The 25549-nt window shown below is 51.4% G+C and overlaps 2 protein-coding genes across 3 annotated transcripts; one reads left to right on the forward strand and one right to left on the reverse strand.

Moving 5' to 3' along the window:
• Positions 1–5601: 5601 nt before the first annotated feature.
• LOC133080260 (cytochrome c-like) lies at positions 5602–5990 on the forward strand. The gene has a single exon (XM_061176152.1). It carries the CDS (start codon positions 5605–5607, stop codon positions 5920–5922), a length of 318 nt encoding a protein of 105 aa, XP_061032135.1. The 5' UTR covers positions 5602–5604; the 3' UTR covers positions 5923–5990.
• A 771-nt stretch (positions 5991–6761) lies between these two features.
• On the reverse strand, positions 6762–23190 carry PFAS (phosphoribosylformylglycinamidine synthase). Of its 2 annotated transcripts, none has more exons than XM_061175473.1 (28): positions 23153–23190; positions 20050–20209; positions 19829–19964; positions 19254–19359; positions 18689–18878; positions 18495–18600; positions 18011–18151; positions 17768–17892; positions 17472–17600; positions 16724–16855; positions 16466–16594; positions 12987–13060; positions 12719–12875; positions 12370–12431; positions 12061–12222; positions 11692–11817; positions 11426–11557; positions 11009–11239; positions 10693–10873; positions 10531–10614; positions 10150–10305; positions 9809–9928; positions 9354–9499; positions 9022–9229; positions 8781–8872; positions 8587–8701; positions 7318–7641; positions 6762–7220 (listed from the first exon to the last, which is right to left on the reverse strand). In XM_061175473.1, the coding sequence occupies exons 2-28, from the start codon at positions 20189–20191 to the stop codon at positions 6910–6912; spliced, it is 4017 nt and encodes a 1338-aa protein (XP_061031456.1). In that variant the 5' UTR covers positions 20192–20209; positions 23153–23190; the 3' UTR covers positions 6762–6909. The 2 variants fall into 2 exon arrangements, with proteins under 2 accessions (XP_061031456.1, XP_061031457.1); XM_061175474.1 differs by lacking the exon at positions 23153–23190 and adding an exon at positions 23007–23036.
• Positions 23191–25549: the final 2359 nt, after the last annotated feature.

The raw sequence follows: 25549 nt of genomic DNA on the forward strand, positions 1-25549 counted from the left end.
TTCTACCTCCTGACGTCTCTTTTTTTTTTTTTTTAATAAATTTATTTATTTATTTATTTTTGGCTGCGTTGGGTCTTCGTTGCTGCACGCGGGCTTTCTCTAGTTGCGGTGAGTGGGTGCTACTCTTCGTTGCGGTGCACAGGCTTCTCATTGCTGTGGCTTCTCTTGTTGCGGAGCACGGGCTCTAGGCGCATGGGCTTCAGTAGTTGTGGCGCACGGGCTCAGTTCCTCCGCGGCATGTGGGATATTCCTGGACCACGGCTCGAACCCGTGTCCCGTGCATCGGCAGGCAGATTCTGAACCACTGAGCCACTAGGGAAGTCCCTCCTGACATCTCTTGAATCCTTTCATCCCTCTCCATCTCCACTGCCGCCACCCTAGTCCTGGCCAGCACTATTTCTGTCTGGAGCGTGCAAAGCCCTCTTATGGGACTCCCCACATCCTCTCCTGTCTTCCTCCTCTGCAGCTGGAGTGATCATGTCTCTCCCTAATATAAACCCATTTGGGTGGTTTCCCATTGCTCTTAGGAGAAAATCCAGATTCCTTGACATGCTCTGTTAGGCCTTTAACTGCCTGTTCTGTTTCCCATTGTACTTAATGTTCCAGACAGACTCATCTTTGTTCAGTTCCTTAACTCGCCTTATTGCTCAACTCTGAGGCTTTGCAAATATCTTCGGCTTTCCCTCCCTCCCCTCTCCTGTGACCAGCTGCTAGGCATCCCTCAGGTGTCAGCTAATCCCGGGAATCCTTCCCTGATCCTGAGACTCTGGGCTGCATCCCCTGCTGTGAGCTCCCACCTGTACCCCGAGCTTCCTCTCAAAGATGTTTCATTGAAATTGTCTGCTTCACGGCCCTCTCCCTCTGTGTGTGCACCCGCCCAGGGAGGAGGCCCTTGACAGTTTTCTTACCTGAGTGACAGATGGGGCGGGGCTCCCTGTTTCACACCCTTTGTCCCATTCTCTAGCCACGGGCTTCTCCTCCAGCCTGAGCAGACAGATGAAGCTGCACAAAGCCACCCGTCCTGGGGGGAAACGGCCCACAGTCGCCGGCACTCCTAGTAGACTGCTCACATAGGAAGGTCTTTCCTGAAGCCCAAGACAGGTCTCTAACCCAGGCCCCACCGCAGCAGTGCCCGAGGCTCCACCATCTGGCTGTTTGCTGCCCCCAAATGTCTAATGACAGGCTGAGGATTTCTTTGATTTCCGCCCCAGGGTCTTGAATGCAGCAGGTGCTGGGGAAATAAATACAGCTTGTGGGACCCCGGGGCCTCTGAAGGCTCAGCTGCTTTGGGGGACACCCTCCTCCCACAGGCTCACAACTGTCTGGTGTCCACCTCCTTTTCTCCTTTCTACCCCCGTTGTCCACACCTGGGTTTGGGCGGGGTGTCCCAGGTGCTATTTGGAGGGACGCCCAGGGGTGCGCTGGCCTGTTGGAGAGGCTGGGAGCCTCTCTGGAGAAAGTGGTCTTCTCCAGGGGTCCCATCTGGACCCCTGCACACACGCCCCCCCTCTCTGTGCCCGGCCCTCCTGGAGCCCTCCTTCCAGCACATATCAGGCTGAAAGGGATGAACGCATGCTCAGTTCAGGGCCGTGTCTTCTTCTGTGAAATTGAAGGCCCTGTTGGCTGCCAGGCAGGTGTTAAGACAGAGACAAGACTTACTGGTTCTCCCTGTCTCTCCACGCCCCGCCCCCGCCCCGCCCCAACACATGCATACACTGTCCTTCATTTGACATGAGGACAAGAGCTTGTAACTTTGAATGACTGGAGGAATGAAATAAAAAAGGGAAATGCTTGAGGACTTGCAAAGCAAAGCCACCCATAAGCCCAATTCACTAAGTTCACTCTTCTATTAAGGAAAAAAAATGTGTATCAACCTTTACTAATTTTAACATTCACATTTATTCACTTGTTCAACATATATTTATTGAGCACCTTGTAGCTGACAGGCACCATGCTAGGTGGTAGGATGCAGTGGAGGGCAGAAATGGAGTTCCTGCTCTCATGGAGTTTACACTCTACTGAGGAGACGGCTCGTTGAGCAAAGAAACACATCATTCAATGTAAGATTGCAATGGTAAACAAAACAAAACAAAACAACAACAACAAAAGACTGCAATGCTGAAAAAGAAATTACAACAGTGACTTGGGCTAGAAAAGGAGGTGTGTGATGCTACCGTAGGAGCCTCCGGTGTCTAACAAAGAATTTGGTCAGAGAGCTGTTGACTGATGAGACCCAAAAAAAAGACAAGACTTAGGTTTGGACATTATCGTTAATGGTCTTGTTTCAGACCTCGGGTGTAGTGAGCTGAGGTCACCATACCCCTTCTGTTCATGGTACATTATTATCATTGCTCCACTTGGGTGCCCTCTCTTATTACCTTTGGTCTCTGTTTCTCATTCCGATTCCCCGTTTCCCCCATAGGTGGGTAATGCTGAATTTCTAATGGGACAATCTGCCCTGTTGTGCGGCTTTCTCTGGGAAAGCTGATGGGTTGGGATTTTGTCAAATGGGAATGATGAAAAGATACTGGGTCAAGTTGAAGAGCACTGGAAAAGCTGTTACTGGAAGTTGGATAAGGAGGGAAAAAGAGAGAAGAAATGGATTGGGGGAGAGATGTGATTGAGCTGGAGGTCCTGATGACTTTGAGATCCAAGTACTGAAGAGGAAGATGCATGATGGAAGGAAGGGAGGTTATGGTCAGAGGTAGGGTGCTTGAGTGAGTGTGGAAATGAAGCACATCTGGGTGATGACAAAATTCCATGGCCGAGGTAGAATGGAGGAAGTCATTGGAAAAAAGTTCTGGTTGCACCCCTTCCTTTAAGAACATGTAGAAGTTGTATACATCATTTTCTCTCCTACCAATCAGAATTTAGTCACAGGGAATTCCCTGGTGGTCCAGTGGTTAAGACTCCATGCTTCTACTGCAGGGGTCACAGGTTCAATCCCTGGTCAGGGAACTAAGATCTCACATGCCACATGGCATGGCCAAAAACAAAACAAAACAGAATTTAGTCACAGCTGTAAGGGACACTGGGAGATGTCATCTTTATTTTGAGCAGCCACAACCCCTGCTAAAATACTGGAAGGTCCTATTTCTAGAAAGGGGAATCAGATATCGGGGAACAACTGGCATCCCCTTCCACGGGGAGTGATGGGAAAGTCAGCAGAACACAAAGTAGGGGGTGAAGGTGATAGAGAATGGCATGAACCTAAAATGGGCAAGATTTTCTTCGAAGTGGGTGGAGAATAATCTGGGAGTGGTACAGAGAGGACCCAAACCCCAACTCCCTGGCCGGAGGAAGGTGAGATGAGGTTTGAGAATAAACGCCACCACCTGGAGGGGCTGTGGAGTGGCTTTCAGAGCAGTTGGTTTCCCGGCAAGGCAAAGAGAGGCAGAAAAGAGCTAGCCGGTAGTTTGCTAGACGGCCTTTGGGAGAGGTGGGGAGATAGAAGCTGGGTCGGGACCAGCAAGGACAGGGTTGTGAGGCTTCTGGATAAAAACAAGCTCAGCTGACTTGGTTTTGGTAGTGTCCGAGGGTGGGTCTTGCTTGGCCAGGGTAATCTAAACCAGAAACCGCTCCAACTCCAAAATGCATGAATTTACCTATCACAGCCAATCAGCAGGTTACCTCACATACCATCCTTCTACTTTTGTGTCAAGCGCTTATAAACTTGACATCCAAGACTTGGTATCAGCCCTCAAAATTGTGCATTTGAGATTACCTATATTTTATACACACACACACACACACACACGGCTTCCCAGCATCAGGGAGGAATATTGAAATGCCAAAAATGACCCCTACTCCCCCAAACTGCTCAGGGTAGGTCAGTTTGCAAATGAGAAAAAGACCTGAAACAGTTTTCTCCATAGCCGTGATTCAACACTGTTTCATCAGTCTCTCCTTAGGCTACTCTACTAGGAGTGCACCACTCAGCCTCCCCATTCCCCCCGCGGGTCCAACGCCCTCAGGGATCTGAAAGTCCAGTCTCCATTCTCAGGGAAATTTCTTTAACCAAGATGTTGAGCTATTCAGGGGGCAAACTGACTTGAGCTGTACGACAGGACAGTCACAGCGGTCACGAGGAAGTGGCCTTTACACACACTCCTGTGAGCAAAGGGGGCAAGGACGGCTGTCAGCAAGAAGTCCTGACAATGCTGCCTCCCGGAAATGTGATTGCAGGGCAGTAGGAAGCAAATGCTGCCATTTATTTAACCTTAATTCTTCCTTTGTTTTAAAAAGGGAGGGCGGCTATCAAGTACTTTGCTGAACTCTTATGAAAAATAATTTAGTTACATATAAAATGCCTAGCATATGCTTGGTTCATGGTAGGTGCCATATACAGATACTATTTTTTTTTCAGCTTTATTGAGATGTAGTTGACATATAACATTATGTGAGTTTAAGGTGTACAAAGTGTTGATCTGATACACGAGTGATTACCACCATACCTTACACCTGCATCACATCTTAGGCCTGCATCACATCGCATAATTCCTACTTCTTTTTCCTGGTGAGAACATTTCAGATCTACTCTGGTAGCAGCTTTCAAGTATATGATACAGTATCATTAGCTATAATCACCATGTTGTACCTTAGATTCCCAGAGCTTGTTCATCCAATATCTGGAAGTTTGTACCCTTTGACCAACATCCCCCTTTCCCCCATTCACCATTCTAGTCTCTGTTTCTGAGTTCAGCTTTTTTTAGATTCTACATATAAGTGAGATCATATAGTACTTGTCTTTCTCTGTCTGACTTATTTCACTGAGCATAATACCTTCAAGGTCCATCCATGTTGTCGCACACAGCAGGATTTCCTTCTTTCTTGTGGCTGAATACTATTCCGTTGTGTATATATATATATATACATCGCATACAGATATTATTTTATTTTTAATTATTTATTTATTTATGTCTGCGTTGGGTCTTTGTTGTTGCACGCAGGCTTTCTCTAGCTGTGGAGAGCGGGGGCTACTCTTCGTTGCAGTGTGTGGGCTTCTCATTGCGGTGGCTTCTCTTGTTGCGGAGCACAGGCTCTAGGCACGTGGGCTTCAGTAGTTGTGGTAAGTGGGCTCAGTAGTTGTGGCTCGCGGGCTCTAGAGCGCAGGCTCAGTAGTTGTGGCACATGGGCTTAGTTGCTCCGTGGCATGTGGGAGCTTCCTGGACCAGGGCTCGAACCCGTGTCCCCTGCGTTGGCAGGTGGATTCTTAACCACTGCGCCACCAGGAAGTCCCACAAATATTATTTTAAATACTATTAGACCATAAACTCCCTGGTGGCAGCGACAGTGCTTGGCACTGTAGCAAACCATCGAAAATTAATGGAATGAATGAATGAACGAATGAATGAATGCATAGTAAAGGCTCAGTGCTAGGGATAAGGAAGGGAGCTGCTAAACTAGAAGCAAAGATTAGGAATATTGAGTTCAGAGGCCAGCACCAGGGCAGTCGTATGACTCAGCTGGAGACACTGTCACAGAAGCTGCCAACAACTGCTTACGCTTAGCACAGCGCTGCATTTAAAAAGAATCGAGAGAGCAGGACGTTCGGTTTGTGAGCGGGCACCTCTTAGTCGTGCACGGAGAAAGAACGATTTAAAAATGGGTGATGTTGAGAAGGGCAAGAAGATTTTTGTTCAGAAGTGTGCCCAGTGCCATACTGTGGAAAAGGGAGGCAAGCACAAGACTGGGCCAAATCTCCATGGTCTGTTTGGGCGAAAGACAGGTCAGCCTGTCGGATTCTCTTACACAGATGCCAACAAGAACAGAGGCATCACCTGGGGAGAGGAGACACTGATGGTGTATTTGGAGAATCCTAAGAAGTACATCCCTGGAACAAAAATGATCTTCACTGGCATTAAGAAGAAGGGAGAAAGGGCAGACTTGATAGCTTATCTCAAAAAAGCTACTAATGAGTAATAGTTGGCCACTGCCTTATTTATTATGAAACAAATGTCTCATGACTTTTTATGTGTACCATATTTAAATTGATCTCATATACTAGAATTCAGATCATGAATGGATGATGTAGTATTTGTGTCCTGATTTGAATAAGATTGGCTTGTGGCTAAATGAATATGGTCAGCTTTTTGAATTTTGATAGTAATTCTGATTCAACAAGTACTATCACTGTTTTCCCCTTCTAAAGAGATGATTAAACTTGAATAAGGAATGTTAAACTTTTCAGGGATATGGTGAATGCCTTCTCAAACCCTATAGGAGATTGGTTTTATATTTAGATTTCTATAACTGGTTATATTAATATATTTAAATATTGAGAAGCTCCCTTCACTGTCTCATAGACCAGCAAAATTCACCTGTGTTTCAAGTTGTGTTCATTTGCCTATTAAAGCAAGGGCTGAAGATACACTGACAATGTCCACTTTATCTTTCTGGTCTTAACGATGCCAATTTAATTAAAATTCTCTATCTAAAATTAAAAAAATAAAATAAAAATAAAAAGAAGAATCCAGAAAGCTTCTGCTGTTTTCCAGATGAGCACGCCGAGGTCCTGACTTGCTTGCTTTTGTCCGCCCCCACCCCCTTAAACCCCGACGAGGAAGGGGGGCATAGGACACCCCTCCGAGCTCAGATAAGTGACATGAGTGACGTGGTGCAGCGAAGCGGGGCAATGGACCCCCTCCCCCCACGCATCCTGACTTCCCACCGCAGGCTCTATTCTCTGAACCGCATGTTGCTTCCCGGGCCCACAAAGGACAAAACGTGTTAGAACAGAACTGAAAACGGATCCAGCAGCGTAAGGCATAGACAGATTCATAAAATTAGCCAAGGTGTTTTTGGGCATTTTGGTCCTTGTCTGTCCAAGACTCACAGAAATAATATGAGGTACTTCTAAAGACACCGTGGGTAAAAACCACGGGGCCCAGGGGAGTCTCCCCGGCCTGCTCAGCAGCCTCCTTCCCGGGTCCAGTTTCGGGCATTGATGAAGAGCTGGAGCCAGGGGGAGGTGGTCAGAGTGTCAAATGGAGGGGGTCGCCACGCCCACTGCCAAGGCCTCACACACCGCTCAGGGTGAGGCATGAGAGCCAGGTGGCGGCCATCGGGGGAGCAGACGCCAGCCATGCCCCCTGGGGACCCGTTGGGATTCAGGGGGTACTGTTCTGTGGGGTTGCCGTCATCGTCTGCCCAGTGCAGCGGAGCCAAGCCCCTGGCCTCAATCTGGGCTTGGAGTTCCGGGGAAGAAAATGCCATGTAACCTGGGGCAGAAGGAGGGACAGGGACGTGAGAGCAGAGCTCCTTGGCGTCCTCCCCCACCCTTGCCCTCAGGCCCTCCCCGCCTCCCCGGAGCCTGACCTTCCCCGTGGGCGCTCCACACGGGCAGCACGGCACCCTCCATCCCTCGCAGCATCAGGGCCGGCCCGGGCCCCACTCGCACGCTGGCCCAGCGCGACTCAAAGCGCCCAGACCTGTTGTGGCGCAGCAGGAGGCCGGGCCGGGCCGGCCAGGGCTCGTGGCCCATCTCTGCCGCCTCCTCACCAGGACTGCCTCCCACCCAGCCCAGCAGGGCCAGCAGCTGGCAGCCGTTACACACGCCCAGGCTGAAGGTGTCTGGCCGCTGCCGGAAGCGCCTCAGCTCAGCCCCGGCCTGGGGGTTAAAGGTCACAGCAGCTGCCCACCCTAGGAGGGAACAGGAGGCTGGGGTGAGTGCCGGAATGAGGGGGGACCGTCGCCTTTCCATCCCAGCGTGCCCCATTACACTCGCCCAGGACCTCCCCCCTTTGCAGAGCTCAGGGCAAACGCCGGGGAAAAAAGCAGGTTTAACTGACTGAAACAGATGTTGCCAACTCCTGGGCCTGAGACGGCCCATGACGAGTTTTCCGCTTAGGCAGCAGAGCATTTTCAAAATTCTTTATTCAGTTGCCTAACATTTAATCAGGATTTGTGGCTTCTCTTGAAAAACAGAAAGATCTGGCGGTGCCGAGCCTGCTTTCTGACAGGACAACCTGCTGGAGCTGAGTAGCAGCTGCCGCTTCTGACGGCACATGCCCCCGGGATTGGCACGGCGCCACCCAGCCCACCTGCCTCACAAGCTACCTGCAGGGGGCTTCCCTGGTGGCACAGTGGTTAAGAATCCGCCTGCCAACGCGGAGGACAAGGGTTCGAGCCCTGGTTCGGGAAGAGCCCACATGCCGCGGAGCAACTAAGCCCGTGCGCCACAACTACTGACCCTGCGCTCTAGAGCCTGTGAGCCACAATTACTGAGCCCGTGTGCCACAACTACTGAAGCCCGCGTGCCTAGAGCCCGTGATCCGCAACAAGAGAAGCCACCACAACGAGAAGCCTGCGCACTGCAATGAAGAGTAGCCCCCGCTCGCTTCAACTAGAGAAAGCCTGCGCGCAGCAACGAAGACAACGCAGTCAATGAATGAATGAATGAATGAATGAATGAATGAAAAAAAAGCTACCTGCAGGCCTGCTGGCGGCTGGCCCAGAATGAATGCGCTCATGCTCCCCCGCCCAGCCTCGTGGAGGCGAGAGGCCAGTTCTCAGTCAAGGGAGAAGGGGGCTAAGGCAGCTCTTCAGGAACATGCGGGGAGCGAGTGGGCAGGGCCGCACACCCACCTTTGGCAGAGCCCAGGACGTCCGCGTAGCTGAAGCCGCCCACGAAGGCCATGCCTTGGAACGTGTCCAGCCTGACTGCTCCAGAGCAGAGGTCCTGCATGGTCACGTCCCACACCTGGCAGGAGGGGGAGGGCAAGTGTCAGAGAGCCCATGGCCCAAAGCCCAGCCCCGGCTCTGCCAGGCAACCTGCTCACCTCAAACCCAGCCAAGTGGAAGGCATCGGCCATCTCCCGGTCTCCGTTACTGCCTTCTTCTCGAAAGATGGCAACTCGGGGGGCGGGACCACCTGGGGGGAGAAGGAGTGTCCTTGTGCCAGAGGGTTACTTCTCCACCCCAGCCCCCCAGACACTTTTTCCAGGGCAGGCCCCCGCATCCAAGCCTTGGGCTCCTCCCCAAAGTGCCCAGGCAGCCAAGCCACTACACACATTCCCTCACCAGGCTCATGAGGCACGGAAGCTTTGGGAAAGGTGGGGGGCAGGCAGTAGGTGGGCCCCGTCCGCTCCCTCAGCCCCTCTTCTTCCTGGGCCACACAGTGGGGCTCTGCCTGCAGCCGATCCAGCTGGAAACTGGTCTCCTCCCAGAGGGCTCGTAGCTGCCCAACGGGCTCCTCCAGAACGACAGCCCCGTTCACTGACACCCGGACCTAGAGAAGGGAGCAGATCTTTCAGGGGCTGAGAGCAAAGATGTCCACGTTGGGCCCCCTCCGAGGCTGGCAGAGGCAAACCACGACCTTCCCGCTGCAGGCCTGCCATTCCTCACTTCCTCACCATGGCGTGGGGCCCGGCGTTGCCCGTGCGGCCCAGCTCCAGGCAGTGGAGGCCAGCCTCCCGGTAACGTGTCAGCACTTGGGCCAGGTCTGGCTCTTGCACCTCCAGCACCAAGCCTGGCTCCTCAGCGAACAGTACAGGCAGCGCTGGGAGAGAAACAGAGGGGTCAAGGTGACTAGGGTATTGCCAGGGACTCAGAGGTGGAGTCAGGTGGCTATGGCTAAAGGAACGAAGGCAGGGGTCAGGGATGGGGTGAGGCCTGGGAAAGCAGGACCAAGGATGTGGCCTCAGGGTCTGCAGGAGGTTTCAGAGGTGCCACCTGGCTCAGTGGTCAGAAAAGACAGCAAGGGACTCAGGGGAAAAGGAGTTGGGGACACTCCACTCTTTAATAGGACATGGGGTCCGCAGGATGGGGCAGGCAGCCCAGGCTGGAATCTAGACCTCAGGCTCCTCACCATTGACCCCAGAGGCAGGGACGGCCACCTCTATCCCACAATTCCCAGCAAAGGCCATCTCTAGCAGGCAGGTGATGAGACCTCCGTCGCTGACATCGTGGCCTGAGCAAAGGAGGCGGTCTGGAGGAAGGAATAAGATGCTCAGCAGCCTTGGGACCCAAACCTGGAGGCCCCGCCCCCCTTCTGGACAGTCGGGAGAGGGCGGGGGCGAGAGTGTGGGCTCACTCAGAGAACCAGAGAGAAGGGCGTCGGATCCCTCTTGGCCCACCCTCACATGCTCAGCTGGTCAGTGCCTGCCCCATGTCAGCCACAGGCACCGTCTCCTCCAGGGCCTCACTCACCTTTCAGCAGCCCCTGGGTGATGCCGAAGGCTCGCACCAAGTTCTCCGGAAAGTCCAGATCGGGAGGCTGCTCGCCGAGCTGGGAGAAGCACTGGGCCAGAGCTGTGCCCCCGAGCCGATGCTGCCCAGGACTCAGAGGCACGTAGAGCAGGTGGCCTGGGGAGACAGGGAAGGGGTGAGGGGAGATGGGTGGCTCAGGAGAACCCCTCCCGCCATGCTCACTGAAGTTCCCGGGATGTGGTGAGACACCCAGACCACCAGCCCCAGAAGGCACCACGGCCCCAGTGCTGAACGAGGGGGCCCAGCACTCACGAAGCAGACCCCAAACAAAGGACCCGGCTGTGAATCCACAGTGCACCGAGGAGAGGGAAGAACCCCTACCTCTCCCTCTGGGACACTTGAGGTCTGGGGTCACAGTGGCTGTAATGTCTGGACAGACAGCATAGGCTGAGATGACCAGCGACCCTGCGGAGCAAGGAGTGGAGAGTGAGGCGCAGCCCGGCCCACAGACCTGCCCGTCGCCCTTGGGCGCCCAGAGCTCACCAGGAGCCCGCACGGTCTCAGTGCCAACCCGGGCGGCCATGCTGAGGGAGTCCTTGCCGCCGTCCACTGCCACTCCCAGGGCCGCCATCACGGCCGCCACAGCCCCACAGGCGTCGGCCAGAGCCGCGCCCTCCCCCTGGAGCTTGGCCGCCCACATCCAGTTCCCGCTGCATTTCACGTCCTGGGAAGCGGCAGAGACTCGCGTTAGGGAGGGAGGGCGGTGTGGAGAGGCTGGGGGCAGAGGAGTGAGCAGGCGGTGGTTGCGTCTGCGTCCCAGAGGCCTGGGGCTCCAGGGCAGAAGCTGCAGGGGGCTCACCCGGAGGTCGGTGACCAGAGCAAACACCAGGTTGGTGAGGGCTTCGGCCACGGCCAGCCGGGCAGCAACCTTGGGGTCCAGCAGGCTCTTGACTGGCTGCTCTCCCAGGGCTGTGGCAGCCCCTACGAGCTCATGGTGACTCAGTGCCACCACCGCCACGTCTGCCAGAGGGGTCTGCAGGGGTCCCACACACTGCTGCTGCGCCACCAGGCCGCCCACGGAGCGGTCCACCTGCGGAACCAGGTGGAGTTGGCAAGAGGCCAAGGGACAGGGCCAAGGGCGTGGAAGGAGGCCTGGCTCACCCTGAGCACACCAAGACTTGGGGCGGACAGCAGGGGCTCAGGCCATCCCCTGGGCTGGGCGAGCAGAGGGAAGGGCGCAGAGGGCTGAGGGGGCGGAGCAAGGTGCGGGGCGGACCTTGCTGGTGAGGTAGCGCTTGCTGGCCACCGCAGGCAGCCTGAGGACCCGTGCCAGGGCCTGGCGCACGCTCAGCCCTGGGGGCAAGGCCAGGGGCCGCAGCACGGGGAGACTCCTCTGGAGGAAGAACTCCTGCAACACAGGTGGCAACAGTGGTGTGAGCGCCTGGGGAGGCGCTGGACACACAGGTGACAAAGCACGTGTAGGGCAGACGATGGTCTGAAGGGCTGGGCCAGAGAGGGAGAAACCTCCCGCCCCCCACATACCTTCCGGGGCATCTTGCCCAGCACCCAGTCCAGACCCAGGTCCACAGGGGTCGGGGGAGGTGTTGGGGGGGCATCCCCCTGGCCATCTCTTCCCATAGGACACTCCCGATCATCCACCAGCACTATCTGTAGACCACAGGGACACCGCCCAGAGAGAACGAGACTATGACCACCAGCAGGGAATAAACACTTCTGGAAAGCAGGGCAGAGATGCTCTTTCCACCCCATCTGGCTTCTCCTGTTGAGCCCCCCGGCCCCACGCTGGTCCAACGGCTCCCATCCTCTCGTCTCTTTCCTGAGACAGCTCTCCCTCCTAGGCAGCTCAAGCCCACTCACAGCATCTGTTACCGACTCCCTGAGCCAACTCACTCTCCTGTCTCCAGTGATGGTGCCCACAAAGCAAGCTGGGCAGCGTTCCCGGGCGCTGACACGACTCAGGAAGTCCCGGTCGGGGGGCCTCAGCAGAAGTGCATTTGACTCCTGGTACTCGGCCCCCCAGATTTCCAGGGCGTTCAGGGTCGGGTCCCCGAGCTGCACATCCATAGGGGAGGACGAAAGGGAAGGGTGAGCGGGCGCTTCCAAGTCTCATGTTCTTGCTGGGAGTGGGGGACAGATGGGTGGGGCCGGCTGGGACTGGCAGGGGCAGGGAGACAATCAGACTTCAGGGAGGAGACCCACCTGGAAGCGGCTGGTATAAATGATGGCTCCGGCTGGGTCACTCAGCTCCTTCAGGACGTTGCCTGGTGAGAGGGTTTCCGGGAGAGGCTCTCATCTGGCCCTGGTCAGCACCGGGCAAACAAAAGGCCATTCCCAGCCTCCAAAGGAGCCCCTAATTCTGTGCATTCCTATTTGAACCGCTACTGCACCCTCTCCAGCAACTAACCCTGAGCCTGTCCAGAACGTGTAGTGGGTGGAGAGTGGGGCCCAGAGCTAGCTGGTTGGTTGCAGATCCGCGATACCTCTCCCCAGACTGAACCTGGCAGGAGACCAGGTAGGCCTGGTCCCCTGTCCCAACCCCTCCTCTCACCATTGCCACCGGCGCCCTGGTCATGAAGGCTGCAGATGGGGTTTCCGCCGGGGGCCTCCACGCAAGCCCGGATCACACGGTTCATCTTCTGTTCCATCTCCGGGTCTCCCCGCTGCACAGCCCCAAAGTCCAGGTCGCTGGCGTTGTCTCCCTGTACCTGGGAGGACAGATGGCACATCTCAGCTCAGGGGGGCTGGGAGCTCACACCCCACCCATGCATGGGGCCCAGAGATGTCATGGAGTTGGCACCTGAGCTATTTGCACTTGCCTGCACGGACGAAGCAGCTCCGCCCCCAACTCCAATCCTGTAGACAGGACCCCCAACCTTCACAACGTCCATGCCTGCGAGGAAGGAGGGCAGAATCAGAACACCCGGGAAGTGACCAGACGTGTGAGAACGAAGCAGTGTGAGGATAAAGGTAAGCTGGTGTTAGAGGAGAGCAATCAAAATTCTTTGATTGGGTAAATACACTTTGAGGAATTTACCCTCCAGATTTATTTGCACAGGTACAAAGCACCTACGTACAAAATTAAACACTGCAGCATTATTTGTATTACCAAAGACAAGAAATAATCTAAATGCTAACAACAGAGAACTGGTTAAATAAATTATGGTATAAGCCATATAATGAAAAACTAAGCCACCAAAACAGAGAATTTTTTTTTTTGGCTATGCCGCGCGGCTTGCAGGATCTTAGTTCCCCAGCCAGAGATTGAATCCAAGCCCTCAGCAGTGAAAGAATGGAGCCCTAACCACTGGACCGCCAGGGAATTTCCCCGAAAAAGAGAGTTACATATGAATATAATGAAGTAATCTGATCTCATCAGTATGAAATGATCTCCAAGTATATTGCTAAGCTGAAAAAAAGCAAAGTGCAGAAGTATGCATACCCACTTAGAACAGCATCAACAAGAATAAAATACTTAACACTTACACACTGAAAATTATGAAATATCTTAGGAGGCCTAAATAAATTGAAAGAGATCTCATGCTTATAGATTGGAAGACTTAATATTGTTACAATGGCAATACTCCCCAAAGTGAACTGCAGAGTCAACACAATCAGCCACCTTTTTCAAAGAAACTGACCAGCTGATCCTAAAATTTATATGGAAATTCGAGGGACCTAGAACAAAGCCAAAACAATCTTGAAAAAGAAGAACAAAATTGAAGGACTCATACTTTCCGCTTTTAAACTTACTGTAAAGCTACAGTAATCAAGACAGTGTGTTACTAGTAGAAGGAGACAGGTAGATAGATAGGTCATTGGAATAGAACTGTGAGTCCATAAATGAGCCCAAACATTTATAGCCAACTGATTTTTGGCAAGAGTGCCAAGACAATTCAATGGGGGTAAGAACAGTTTTTTTCAAAAAGGATTGTTAGAACAACTGGATATCCACATGTGAAAGAAGGAAGTTGGATCCCTACTTAATACCATATACAGAAATTCAAAATGTATCAGAGACCTAAATGTAAAAGCTAAAAGCTATAAAAGTATTACAAGAGAATATATGAGTCAGTCTCGGTGACCTTGGCTTAGGCAGTGGTTTCTTAGTCATGACACTATAAGCCAGAAGCCACAAAGAAAAAATATATAGATAAATTATACTTTACCAAAATTAAAAACATTTGTGCTTCAGGGGACACCATGAAGAAAGTAAAAAGACAACCCACAGAATGGAAGAAAATATTTGCAAATCATTTACCTATCAGATAAGGGGCTAGTATCCAGAATATGCAAAGAACTCTAACTTAAACTGCAAAAAAAAAAAAGACAACCCTATTTAAAAATGGGCAAAGGACATGAATAGATATTTCTCCAAGGAAGGTATACAGATAGCCAAGAAACATAGGAAAAGATGCTTAACATCCTGAGTCATTAGGGAAATGCAAATCCAAACCACCATAAGATACTACTTCACATCCACTATGATGGCTATAATCAAAGAGACAGATAAGTGTTGGCAAGGATCTGGAGAAATCGGAACCTTCACACACTGCTGAGGGGAATGTAAAATGGTGCAGCTGCTTTGGAAAACAGTCAGGTAGTTTTTTCAAAGACTGAGTACAGTTACCATGTGACCTAGCAAGTCTACTCCTAGTTACCTACCCAAGAGAATTCAGAACATAAGTACATAGGAAAACTTGTACACAAATGTTTATAGCAGGACTTCCCTGGTGGCGCAGTGGTTAAGAATCTGCCTGCCAATGCAGGAGCCCTGGTCCGGGAAGATCCCACATGCCTCGGAGCAACTAAGCCCGTGCGCCACAACTACTGAGCCTGGGCTCTAGAGCCAGCGAGCCACAACTACTGAAGCCCACGCGCTTAGAGCCCGTGCTCCGCAACAAGAGAAGCCACTGCGATGAGAAGCCCGCGCACCACAACGAAGAGTAGCCCCCGCTCGCCACAACTAGAGAAAGCCCACACGCAGCAACGAAGACCCAACGCAGGCAAAAATAAATAAATAAATAAATAAATAAATAAAATGTTTATAGCAGCATTATTCATAATAGCCGAAAAGCAGAAACAGCCCAAATGTCTACCAACTGATGAATGGAGAGACAAAATGATACAGCAACATGATGGAATATTATTCACCCATAAAAAGGAATGAAGTACTGATACATACTATAATATGGATGAACCTTTAAGACATCATGCAAAGTGAAAGAAGCCAAACACAACATTTACAACAGGGAAATTCATCGAGACAGAAAGTAGATTATTGGTTTCCAGAGGCCGAGGAAGGGGGCATGAGGAGTGACTGCTCATGGGTGCAGGGTTTCTTTCTGGGATGATGAAAATGTTCTGGAATTAGTGGTGATTGACGCACAACTTTGTGAATATACTAAAACCACTCACTTGTACACTTTAAAAGGGTAAACTTTATGGTACATGAATTACATCTTAATAAAATGGTTATTAAAAAAATAGGTGGGGAATTCCCTGGTGGTCCAGTGGTTAGGACTCGGCGCTCTCACTGCTGGGGCCCCGGGTTCGATCCCTGGTCGGGGAACTAAAATCCCATAAGCTGCGCAGCGAGGCCAAAAAGAAAAAAAAGGTGTGTACACATGCTATTTGTTTAAAAAAGGGGGGGTTTTACTTTAAAATGTATATCTCAGAAATAACTAAAAAAAATAAATAAATAAATAAATAAAAAAGGGGGGGCAAATATACACATGGGTTTGTTTATGTATGCAGGAAAAACCTCTGGTAGGGTACAAAAGTAACCAATTAACATTGGTTATCTCTAGGGAGGGAAACTGGGTGGCTGAAGGTCAGGGGAAGGAGAGTTTCCACTGTATAACCTTTCTCTGTTTTTTAAATTCTGAGCCATGTGACGGGTCACCCATTCAATAAATGGTACCTGGCCTTTATCTTGATTCCACCACAGGTCCTAGCATGGTGCCCAAGCACCCGATGGGCGCTCAGTAAATGTCGACCGATTGAACTGAGCTTGCAGATAAAAACAGGCCCTGGGTAAACACTGGCTGCCTTGACTTAGCAGGGTGGGCCCCTGCCATGCAGAAGTCAACCCGGGAAGAAACAGAGGCCACACAGACTGAGCCTGGCCCACTGGCATAAAGCCCTGCCCTGCCTTGAAAGCCTGTACTGGGGAGAGGAGACATGAGCTGGGAGATAAAAAACAAACCACTGAAGTTCCTCTAAATTCCACTCCTGCAGCTGCCACGTGCTGGGGAGAAAGCTGGCTGGACCTGGTACACAGGTGGCGGGCTCTTACCTGGCTCTGGGGGCTCCTTGTTCACATGCTCAGCTTCCATGGACCCAATGCCTCCACTAAACATGATGGGCTTGATCCACTCGCGCCGCTGGCCATCTGGGAGCTGGAGGCCCAAGGAACGGGCAAAGCCTGGAGTGTGGACGGCACAGGGAGAGGGACAGGGTCTAGTCAGCCAGGCTCCTCAGCGCTCACTGGGTCACACACCTCACCCCACCCCGCCTCTGGGACTGTTATCCCCCATGCCCCCCCAAGCCTCACCAGCCAGAACTGGTTCTCCAAACTTGTTGCCGTAGTCAGAAGCCCCATTACTGGCCTCGATGGCAATCTCCAGGGGTCGGGCAAAGTTCCCAGGATACTGGAAGCTTGGATCCTCCCAGGGCATACTGTAACCTGGGCAGGAAGGAGAAAGATGGATGGACTGTAAAGATGGAAGATGGAGGAGTCAGGCCCTTCAGGAAGAGTCTGACTCTTGGGATCAGAGTTCTTAACACTTTCCAAGAAATTGGATTTTGGGACTTCCCTGGCTGTCTAGTGGTTAAGACTTCCCCTTCCAATTCGGGGGGCGGGGGGAGGGTGTGGGTTCGATCCCTGGTCGGGGAGCTAGGATCTCTCATGCCTCGCAGTCAAAAAACCAAAGCATAAAAGCAGAAGCAATAAACAAATTCAATAGAGACTTTAAAAATAGTCCACATCAAAAAAAAAAAAAAAAAAAAATTGGATTTTGGGGGCAGTTGATGGCCGTAAGTCCAACCCAGTACCACAATTCTTTTTGGCTGAGTAGATACTAGTTTATAAAGAAAATTGTGGTTCTGCAAAGCCAGATCTGGGTCTTCCTTGGCCTACTGTCCTCACAACCACGGTTGGCGAAAGGCCAGCTACTCTAGAGCCCTCCCTCCCAAGAAAAGGTACCCATGATGACCCTTTGACCTAAGAGATAACAGTGTCCAGTGCCTGCCAGTACAAGGGATCTGGAAGGGGAGATGGGTAGAGAGGAAAGAGATGGGACCTGGGATATGCAAGTTTCCAAAGCAATAGCCAGCAGTGCCAGCCACCACGTGGGCCCCGCGGCCTGTGCACTGGACATCTCGGATCCGGCCCCCTGTGCCAGTGGTCGCACCGCTGAAGGGGGCTACTCCTGTGAAGAGAGAGGGAGGGTATAGGTACTGAAAAGGCAAACTCCACCTCTGACCACCCCACTGAAAATAAGGACATGCAGCCAACCTGCTGGTCCCCAGGTGGGCCTGGGGCTTTGCCCTACCCTATACTCTGACCTTGCCTATCCCTCCTGAGGACTCATCTCACCTGTGGGGAAGTTGTGGGTCTCTGCTGTGAAGACGACATGTCTCAGCCCCTGATGTTGCCGGAAGCAGCTTGGCCGTGAGGGGTCCTCGGGACGTAGGAATCGGACTTCCTTCCCCTGGATTGCACTGTGGACACATCCGTTCTGAGTCTCACTTCCTTCCTGGGATCTGCACTTACCCCCCCAGAGCCTGGGGCCTCCCGTTCCCTGGGTCTGAGGTCATCCCAGCTGAGGGCACAGCCCACCTGCTGTTGTCACAGAACTTGAGGACGTTGTTGGGGTGCGAGGATGCCTGGGTGCTCATGATGGACTCAAACAGCGAGTGTGCCAGCTCCTGCCCATCCACGTGGAGTCGGCCCTTGAAGAACCAGTGTCGGCTGTGCTCACTGCAGGGGGTGACATGGGGAGGGGAAGGCAGGGTGGAAACATGGGTCATTTCTCAGGCCTTGCCATGTCTTCTCATCAGCATAAACGGCAGAGTTACGGCCACAGGTCAAAATAGATTCCAGAAGTCATAAGCTTCCAACAGTCTGTCATTGTGGATGGTCCAGATCCAGCGTGAAGATAAAACCAAGATGTGAATGCAGACTACTGGATGGATGGGGAACCCAGGTACTCAAACAGACTCAGGGAGGCCCCTAGGCCAAGAGAGAGCCATGGAGAGTCCCTGTGGTCTTCCCTTCCAACCTCCACGGGCTCAGACATCAGAATGTCCGCATTCCTCCCCACCTATTGGACTGAGCCAAGTCGAAGGCCTCCACAGTGCTGGGGTTCCGCTGCAGCTCCTGGAAGCGCTTGGTGTAGAAATCCAGGTCCCAGGAGTCTAGGGCCAGACCTAGGAGACAACCACCAGAAGAGCTGACTGTGGGACTCAGCACCCCTACTAGCCTGGCCTGGGCCTTCCTCCAGGGACCCCTGCTCACCTAGCTCCTGGTTGGCTTCCTCCAGGGCAGACCGGCCCTCGGCCAGTATGTCAATTGGGCCGCCGAGGGGTGCTGGGATGCACCCCAGGGAGAAGCTCTGGATGGGACAGGGGAAGTGCTGCTCCGTCATCCGGTCATGCAGGGTAGCCAGGGCGATGGCCTCCAGCTCAGCCGAAGGTGGGTGGGCAAACTAGGGGTGGAGACACACACAGAAGGCGAGGGGTGCAGGGTTGAAGAATGGACAAAATGGTCCACCCTCGTCCTCCAAGCCACACAGGACCAGCCCACTGCTAGCCTCTCTGGCACTTTTGTTCAGATTAGAAAAAGATGCTCCTTCCAGGCATGAGTCCCTGTCAGCATGCACAGATTAGTAAGGGGAGCACAGGCTGGGTTTCTGTCCTATTCACTCCTCGACCAGGTGGCCTCAGGCAGTGAACAACCTGCAAACAGGGCAGGCGTCAAACCAGGAACTCCTCCCCCTGCTTCTCATCATTTCCTTAGAGTTTAGGACCCAATCTCATCCACTTCCTCCTCCTGATCCCCCCCTGGCTGCCTACTACCTCACCGAGAGCAGGTAGCGCCGGGTCGGCTCCACGCGGTCCACAGCCCCCAGCCCCGCAGCCTGGCACACTGACACGATGTTGCTCGACGTTGGCGTGGAGAAGTTCAGCCTGTGGATTGGTTAGGACCAGATGGTTAGAGCCCCAGCTGAGAAGGTGGATCCTGCCCACTGCTGTCCAGGCAATCTCCCAGGTCTACTTACCACCCCCCCACACCTGCCCACACCACTGGCCTCCAGCCTCAGACCTGGGCACTGAGAAACCTGCTTTCAAAGGTCATTCAAATCAAACCGTAACTGTTCTTGTAGCAACAAAATGCTTCAATTTCAACTTCTCAGAATACAACGTGTTATATTCCAGAACATGCCTGGCAGCTGGCTCAGTCTTCAAAGGTATCTTCCCACATGGGGAAAGCATGTGCACAGCTTTCTAGGCGGGGAGTAGGATGAAGGGAAAACAAGTCTCCCAAGGACCACAAGAGGAGGAAGAGGAATGAAAGTGGAAGGGGTGGCAGTGTGTGTTTGGAAAGGCTGACGGGCTCTGGACCATGGAACGAGCTACCCGAGGCTGAGACACTTGCCTGGGCCCGACCTCCAGCAGCAGGTCAGTGGAGCCGGGAAGGAGCCAGGACTCCTGAGCGACATCGTCCAGTAACAAGGGGCAGCCAAACAGCCATGTCAGCTTCTTCATCTCCTCGGCGCTCGGGAAGGACTCAGCTGCAGGGAGACAGGGCAAGGACACCTTGAGACACTGCCCCTGGCACTTGGCACCTCTCCCAAAGGATCCAGTAAGTGGCCCAACCTGTCCAGTTCACGTTGTAGCACAGCTCAGTCTTGACACCCTGCAGCTCTGGCAGTTCCCCTCGCAGCTTCCTTTGAGTATATTCAGAGGCTGCCCTCTCGTGGCCAGAGGGACGGACATAGAAGTGAAGGACTGAGGACATCTCTGTAGGTGTCCTTTGCTGGCAAGACGAGTTAGAAAAAATAACATTCACTAGAGCCTATCTGTTGAACTGATTTCAAGTTTCAAGGACAGCTGAGGCTTCGGAAGCATTAGGGATGTGGTGGGGGAAAGCAGTGGGGGCACTGAGGCATAAATGTATCCAGACATTTCCCGTCCAGTGTGGTCAAGGCCACAGGACTGTGGGTACCAACCTAGCACTTTAGGAGTGGGAAAGACTTCCTAAGGGAAATGGCATCTAAGCGTAAACCTGAAGGATGAGCTGGACGGGGCTGGCCAGTGAAGTCAAATGATAGTTCCTCTACTTCACTGTTTCAAAACATTATCTCCCTGCTCAAGGTAAATCCAAAGCCTTTAGCCTGACAGTCAAAGGCTCTCCACATCTATTCCCCAGCTACTTTTCAACTTCTCATCCCAGTGCTTCTCAATAGGACCCTGGCTTTACTCACTAAACCCTGCCTAGCCTCCTCGCCATTCCTTTGCCCCATCCTAGAATGCCTATGCCTATCCCTATCCTGTCCAAAGCTTTCCCACTTGTCAAGGTGAGTACAGGTCTCACCAACTCTGGGAGGCCTTCTTCACTGCTCCAGTGCTCAGGGACACCTCCCTCCTAGCAGAGCTGAGGGCTTCTGATCTGCACCACTCATTCAGCTCTGATCTCTCTCTCTCTCTCTCTGTCTCGCTCTCTCCCTCTCTCCCCCTCCCTCTCTCTCTCTCTCACTTTCTCTCTCTCTCTCTCTCTCACACACACACACACACACACACACACACAGGTCTCCCAGGTGTACACGGTCTCTTCCCAAGGAAGTGGGAGGAAAGGAAGCTCATTGCCTCGCTTCTTCACTTGGACAACTCATAGGCATCTCAAATCTAACTTACTCAAGGCTGACTTTGACTATTCTGTCAAGGTCACCAAAGACTGCAACGTTGCCGATCTAGAGGTCACTTACCTTCTTACCGTATTCGGCCTCTCAGCAGCATCTGACTTATTCATTCTCTACTTCCTGAAACACCCTCCTCTCTTGGCCTCCTGACACCACTCTCCTGATGCTCCTCTACCTGCTGGCTGCTCCTTCTCAGTCACCTGTCTGGCTTCTACTCTTCTGCTCCACCTCTAAATGGTGGGTGCCCAAGACTGTGCCCTTTGTTCTCTTCCCTCTAAATGTTCTTCCTAAGAGACTTCATCCAGACCTGTGGCTTTAAATACAATCTATTAGACTGAACCAATGAAACTGCCAGTATTCAACCATTTTTGACTCAAAATGGCAATTTCACATGATTCGAGTTACTATCTGCCAACAGATTCCATAACTTTATCCAACTCTGACTCTCCCTGAAACTCCAAACTAGTACATTCAAATGCTTAGGTGACATTGCCATATAGATGTCTCATAAACACAGATAGCCTGTTTTGGCCAAAACAGAAATTTTGATTTACCGTTTCTCCAGACCTGCGGTTCCCCCCATTTTCCCCATCTCGGTTAACACCACCATCATCCAATCTGTTGCTCAAGCCAAAAACACAGGAGTCGATCTTAATTTTTCTTTCCCTGAGCCCTCTCTATACCCAGTCTACCAGCGAATCCATTTCCAAACATATCCCAAATCTGTCCACGTCCTTTCGTCTCTGCTACCATCACTCCAGTTCAAGTCAGTACCAGGACTCACTTGGACTAATGCACCAGTAGCCCTCCTGACCAGGACCCCTGATCCTACTGCTGCCCCAACTACAATCCACTCGCCACAAGTTAGCATAAATGAGATCATGGCTTCTCATCACACACGGTATAACATTCCAACTCAGTACCCTGCTTTATGTTGTCTGGCCATTGCCTACCTCTCCAACCCTATCTCACACCACTCTCCTCACCTACAATGCACCAATCACACTGGCTTCTTTTCTATTACTGTTTTCTAACTTGCCAAGCTCAGTTCCGAAAGGCATTTTTCTCACCCTGCTATTTGCATGGCTAGCTCTTTCTTGTTATTTAGATTTCAGGTAAAATTCACCTCCTTGAAAAGGCCTTCCTTGACCAACTGCTCTGAAGTAGCCATTATGAGATGGTCTTATATTAATCTCCTATATAGTATTTATCACTATCTGACATTTTATTTTTAGCTCTGCCTTCCCCACTAGAACAAAATCTCGATGAGGGCATGAACTGTAGCTATTTTACCTCCATCGGATTACCAAGGCTTAGAACAATACCTGCGGCTTAAAAACCAAAAAATCTAAAACTTGTAGACTGACAAGTTCCAGGCCAGGTCTCATTTCAGCAACCAGTGTTCCTACCAGATCTTGATTCCTCCCTTTCTCAGCGGCCCCCACCCAATGCTTATGACCCCCTTTATTTTTTTTTATTTTTTTTTTCCTTTGGCCGCACTTCGTGGCTTGTGTGATCCTACTTCCCGGCCCCGGGATTGAACCCGGCCCTCGGTAGTGACAGCGCTGAGTCCTAACCACTAGACTGCCAGGGAATTCCCCTTATGACCCTTTTTAAAGTTAGGCGCCTCAGTTGTCCTCCATACCGTAATTCCTTCACAGGAATTATCACAACCCGAAATCATTTTGTTTATTATACCAGTTGATTTTCGTTTATCATTCCCAGTGAAACAGAAGCTCCAAGAGCACAAAGACAGCATTGTCTACATCAGAGCTGTCTCCCCAAAGACCAGCATGGTACTTGACATAAAACAGGCTGTCAACGGATTTTTTCTTGGTTGAATGAATTGTCAGAGAGGGGATGAGTTTACGTGGGGTCTCCCCTGCCGGGCGTCCAACAAACGCGAACGGACACCTGCACTAAGGCGGGCACGCAGGCGCCCGCTGGGCGCAGCTCGGCCTGGTGGGGATCCTGCAGCGGCCTGGATCAGGCTTTGGGTGGGTGGCTACGGGGTGAAGCAGGCAGGGGCATCCGGGTTTGCGCGCGGTAAGCATACGCACGTGGCAGCCGTTCTCGCAGTCCCTGAGCTCCTGGAATCCTGGCGCGCCCATCTACGTCATCCGCGTGCGCCGCAGGAAGAGGCGAAGCCTGAGAACGCCCCCGCCCACTCTCGCCTGCCGGGGTCAATTAACTTTTGTGAAAATACAGTCAGATCCGTGCAGCCAGCTTGAGCTCTGACGGAGGCCTTGCATGCGGGAAACGGACTGAGAAGCACCTTACCTGTCCAGGACTCGGTTTCCCTCCCCCTACTCCCTTGGCTTTCTTTCTTTCACTTTTATCTTTTCTGAATGAATTCATTTATTTAATTCTTAGCAGGGTGGGAGGCATATATATATATTTTTTTTTGTGGGGGGCAGGGCGCACCCCGATCGCCATGTGGAACCTCTCCGACCAGGGATCGAACCCATGACCCTTGCATTGGAAGCACGAAGGCTTAACCACTGGACTACCAGGGAAGTCGGGGAGACATATGTTTTTAACTTCTGTATTCTGGCTAGTTACGGTGACAATAATAATGATCGGAAGCATTTATTGAGCACCCATTACATGATCTCAGTCCATCCTCACAAAAACCCTGTTTTACAGAAGTGGAAGCTGAGGCTCATTGCCATGCTCTCGTTCCTTAGTTTTGTAACTCAAACACTTAGCAGCTTTGTACTGTTTTTTGGCACATTTTTTAAACTCTCATACTATATACATATACGATTGTGGTAGGGACAGAGTAAAGAGACAAATTAGGTAATTAAATAGTTAATCCCACTAGGGGATTGCAAGTAAAGAAAAAAGTATGGGAGACCCCTGTAAGTTAATGATCACTCAAGAAAACAGGTTTGCTTAACCACAAAACCAAGCAGGCCTGCTTAGCAACAAACCATGCAACAGAAGCATGAGACATGCCCCAAAACAATAAAACCCTGGTGGCATGAGACCCACATCCTGCCCAGTGAGCTCAGTAAGTTAATGACCCCTAGGACATGCTCTCTGCACACATAAAAAACAATAATTTATGGAAAGATGACATATCAAAGTAAAAGAGCCTCATTGTACTGAGACCTGAAATAATTTTTCCATAGTGCCATGACAGTCCTGGCTTGACCATGTAGGGACAAGAAAAGTGACTTCCAGATTCATCAGTTTGTCCCTGATCCTTCTCCTGACTTGGGTCCTATATCTCCCGCTGCCCCCTGAACAAGTGTAGCTTATTCAAAATCACTGGATCTGAGACAGCTCCCAATCCTCCATACTTACCCCACTCTTTTTTTTTTTTTTTAATTTATTTTATTTATTTATTTTTGGCTGCATTGGGTCTTTTTTGCTGTGTGTGGGCTTTCTCTAGTTGCAGCAAGCGGGGGCTACTCTTCATTGTGGTGCTCTGGCTTCTCATTGCGGTGGCTTCTCTTGTTGCGGAGCTCAGGCTCTAGGCGCACGGGCTTCAGTAGCTGTGGCGCACGGGCTCAGCAGTTGTGGCTCACAGGCTCTAGAGCGCAGGCTCAGTAGCTGTGGCACACGGGCTCAGCTGCTCCACAGCACGTGGGATCCTCCCGGACCAGGGCTCGAACCTGTGACCCATGCATTGGCAGGCAGATTCCTAACCACTGCGCCACCAGGGAAGCCCTTACCCCACTCTTTGACAGACCCTGTGGCCCTCTCATTTGATCCTGCATGCTGCCACCAGATTAAGCTGGTAACCTGACATTTAAATCACACCAACGAGGGTGGTGGTGGATCCAGTTCAACTTACAGTCTGATCACTGTAGCCTAAACTCAACTCTCCCTCCTATGAACTAGCAGAGGTAAATCCCAGGATATAGGGCACACCTTCATGGACTTGGTAAACTAGAGCTAATCAATGAATTTGGTAAAGTAGCAGGATACAAAATAAATGCACAGAAATCTCTTGCATTCATATACACTAAAGATGAAAAATCTGAAAGAGAAATTAAGGACACACTCCCATTTACCATTGCAACAAAAAGAATAAAATACCTAGGAATAAACCTACTTAGGGAGACAAAAGACCTGTATGCAGAAAACTATAAGACATTGCTGAAAGAAATTAAAGATGATACAAACAGATGGAGAGATATACCATGTTCTTGGATTGGAAGAATCAATATTGTGAAAATGACTATACTACTCAAAGCAATCTACAGATTCAATGCAATCCCTATCAAATTACCGATGGCATGTTTTACAAAACTAGAACAAAAAATCTTAAAATTTGTATGGAGACACAAAAGACCCCGAATAGCCAAAGCAGTCTTGAGGGAAAAAAACGGAGCTGGAGGAATCAGACTCCCTGACTTCAGACTATACTACAAAGCTACAGTAATCAAGAAAATATGGTATTGGCACAAAAACAGAAATATAGATCAATGGAACAGGATAGAAAGCCC

This window comes from Eubalaena glacialis, chromosome 19 (genome assembly GCF_028564815.1).
Source record: "Eubalaena glacialis isolate mEubGla1 chromosome 19, mEubGla1.1.hap2.+ XY, whole genome shotgun sequence".
In the NCBI taxonomy this organism is placed as follows: Eukaryota; Metazoa; Chordata; class Mammalia; order Artiodactyla; family Balaenidae; genus Eubalaena; species Eubalaena glacialis.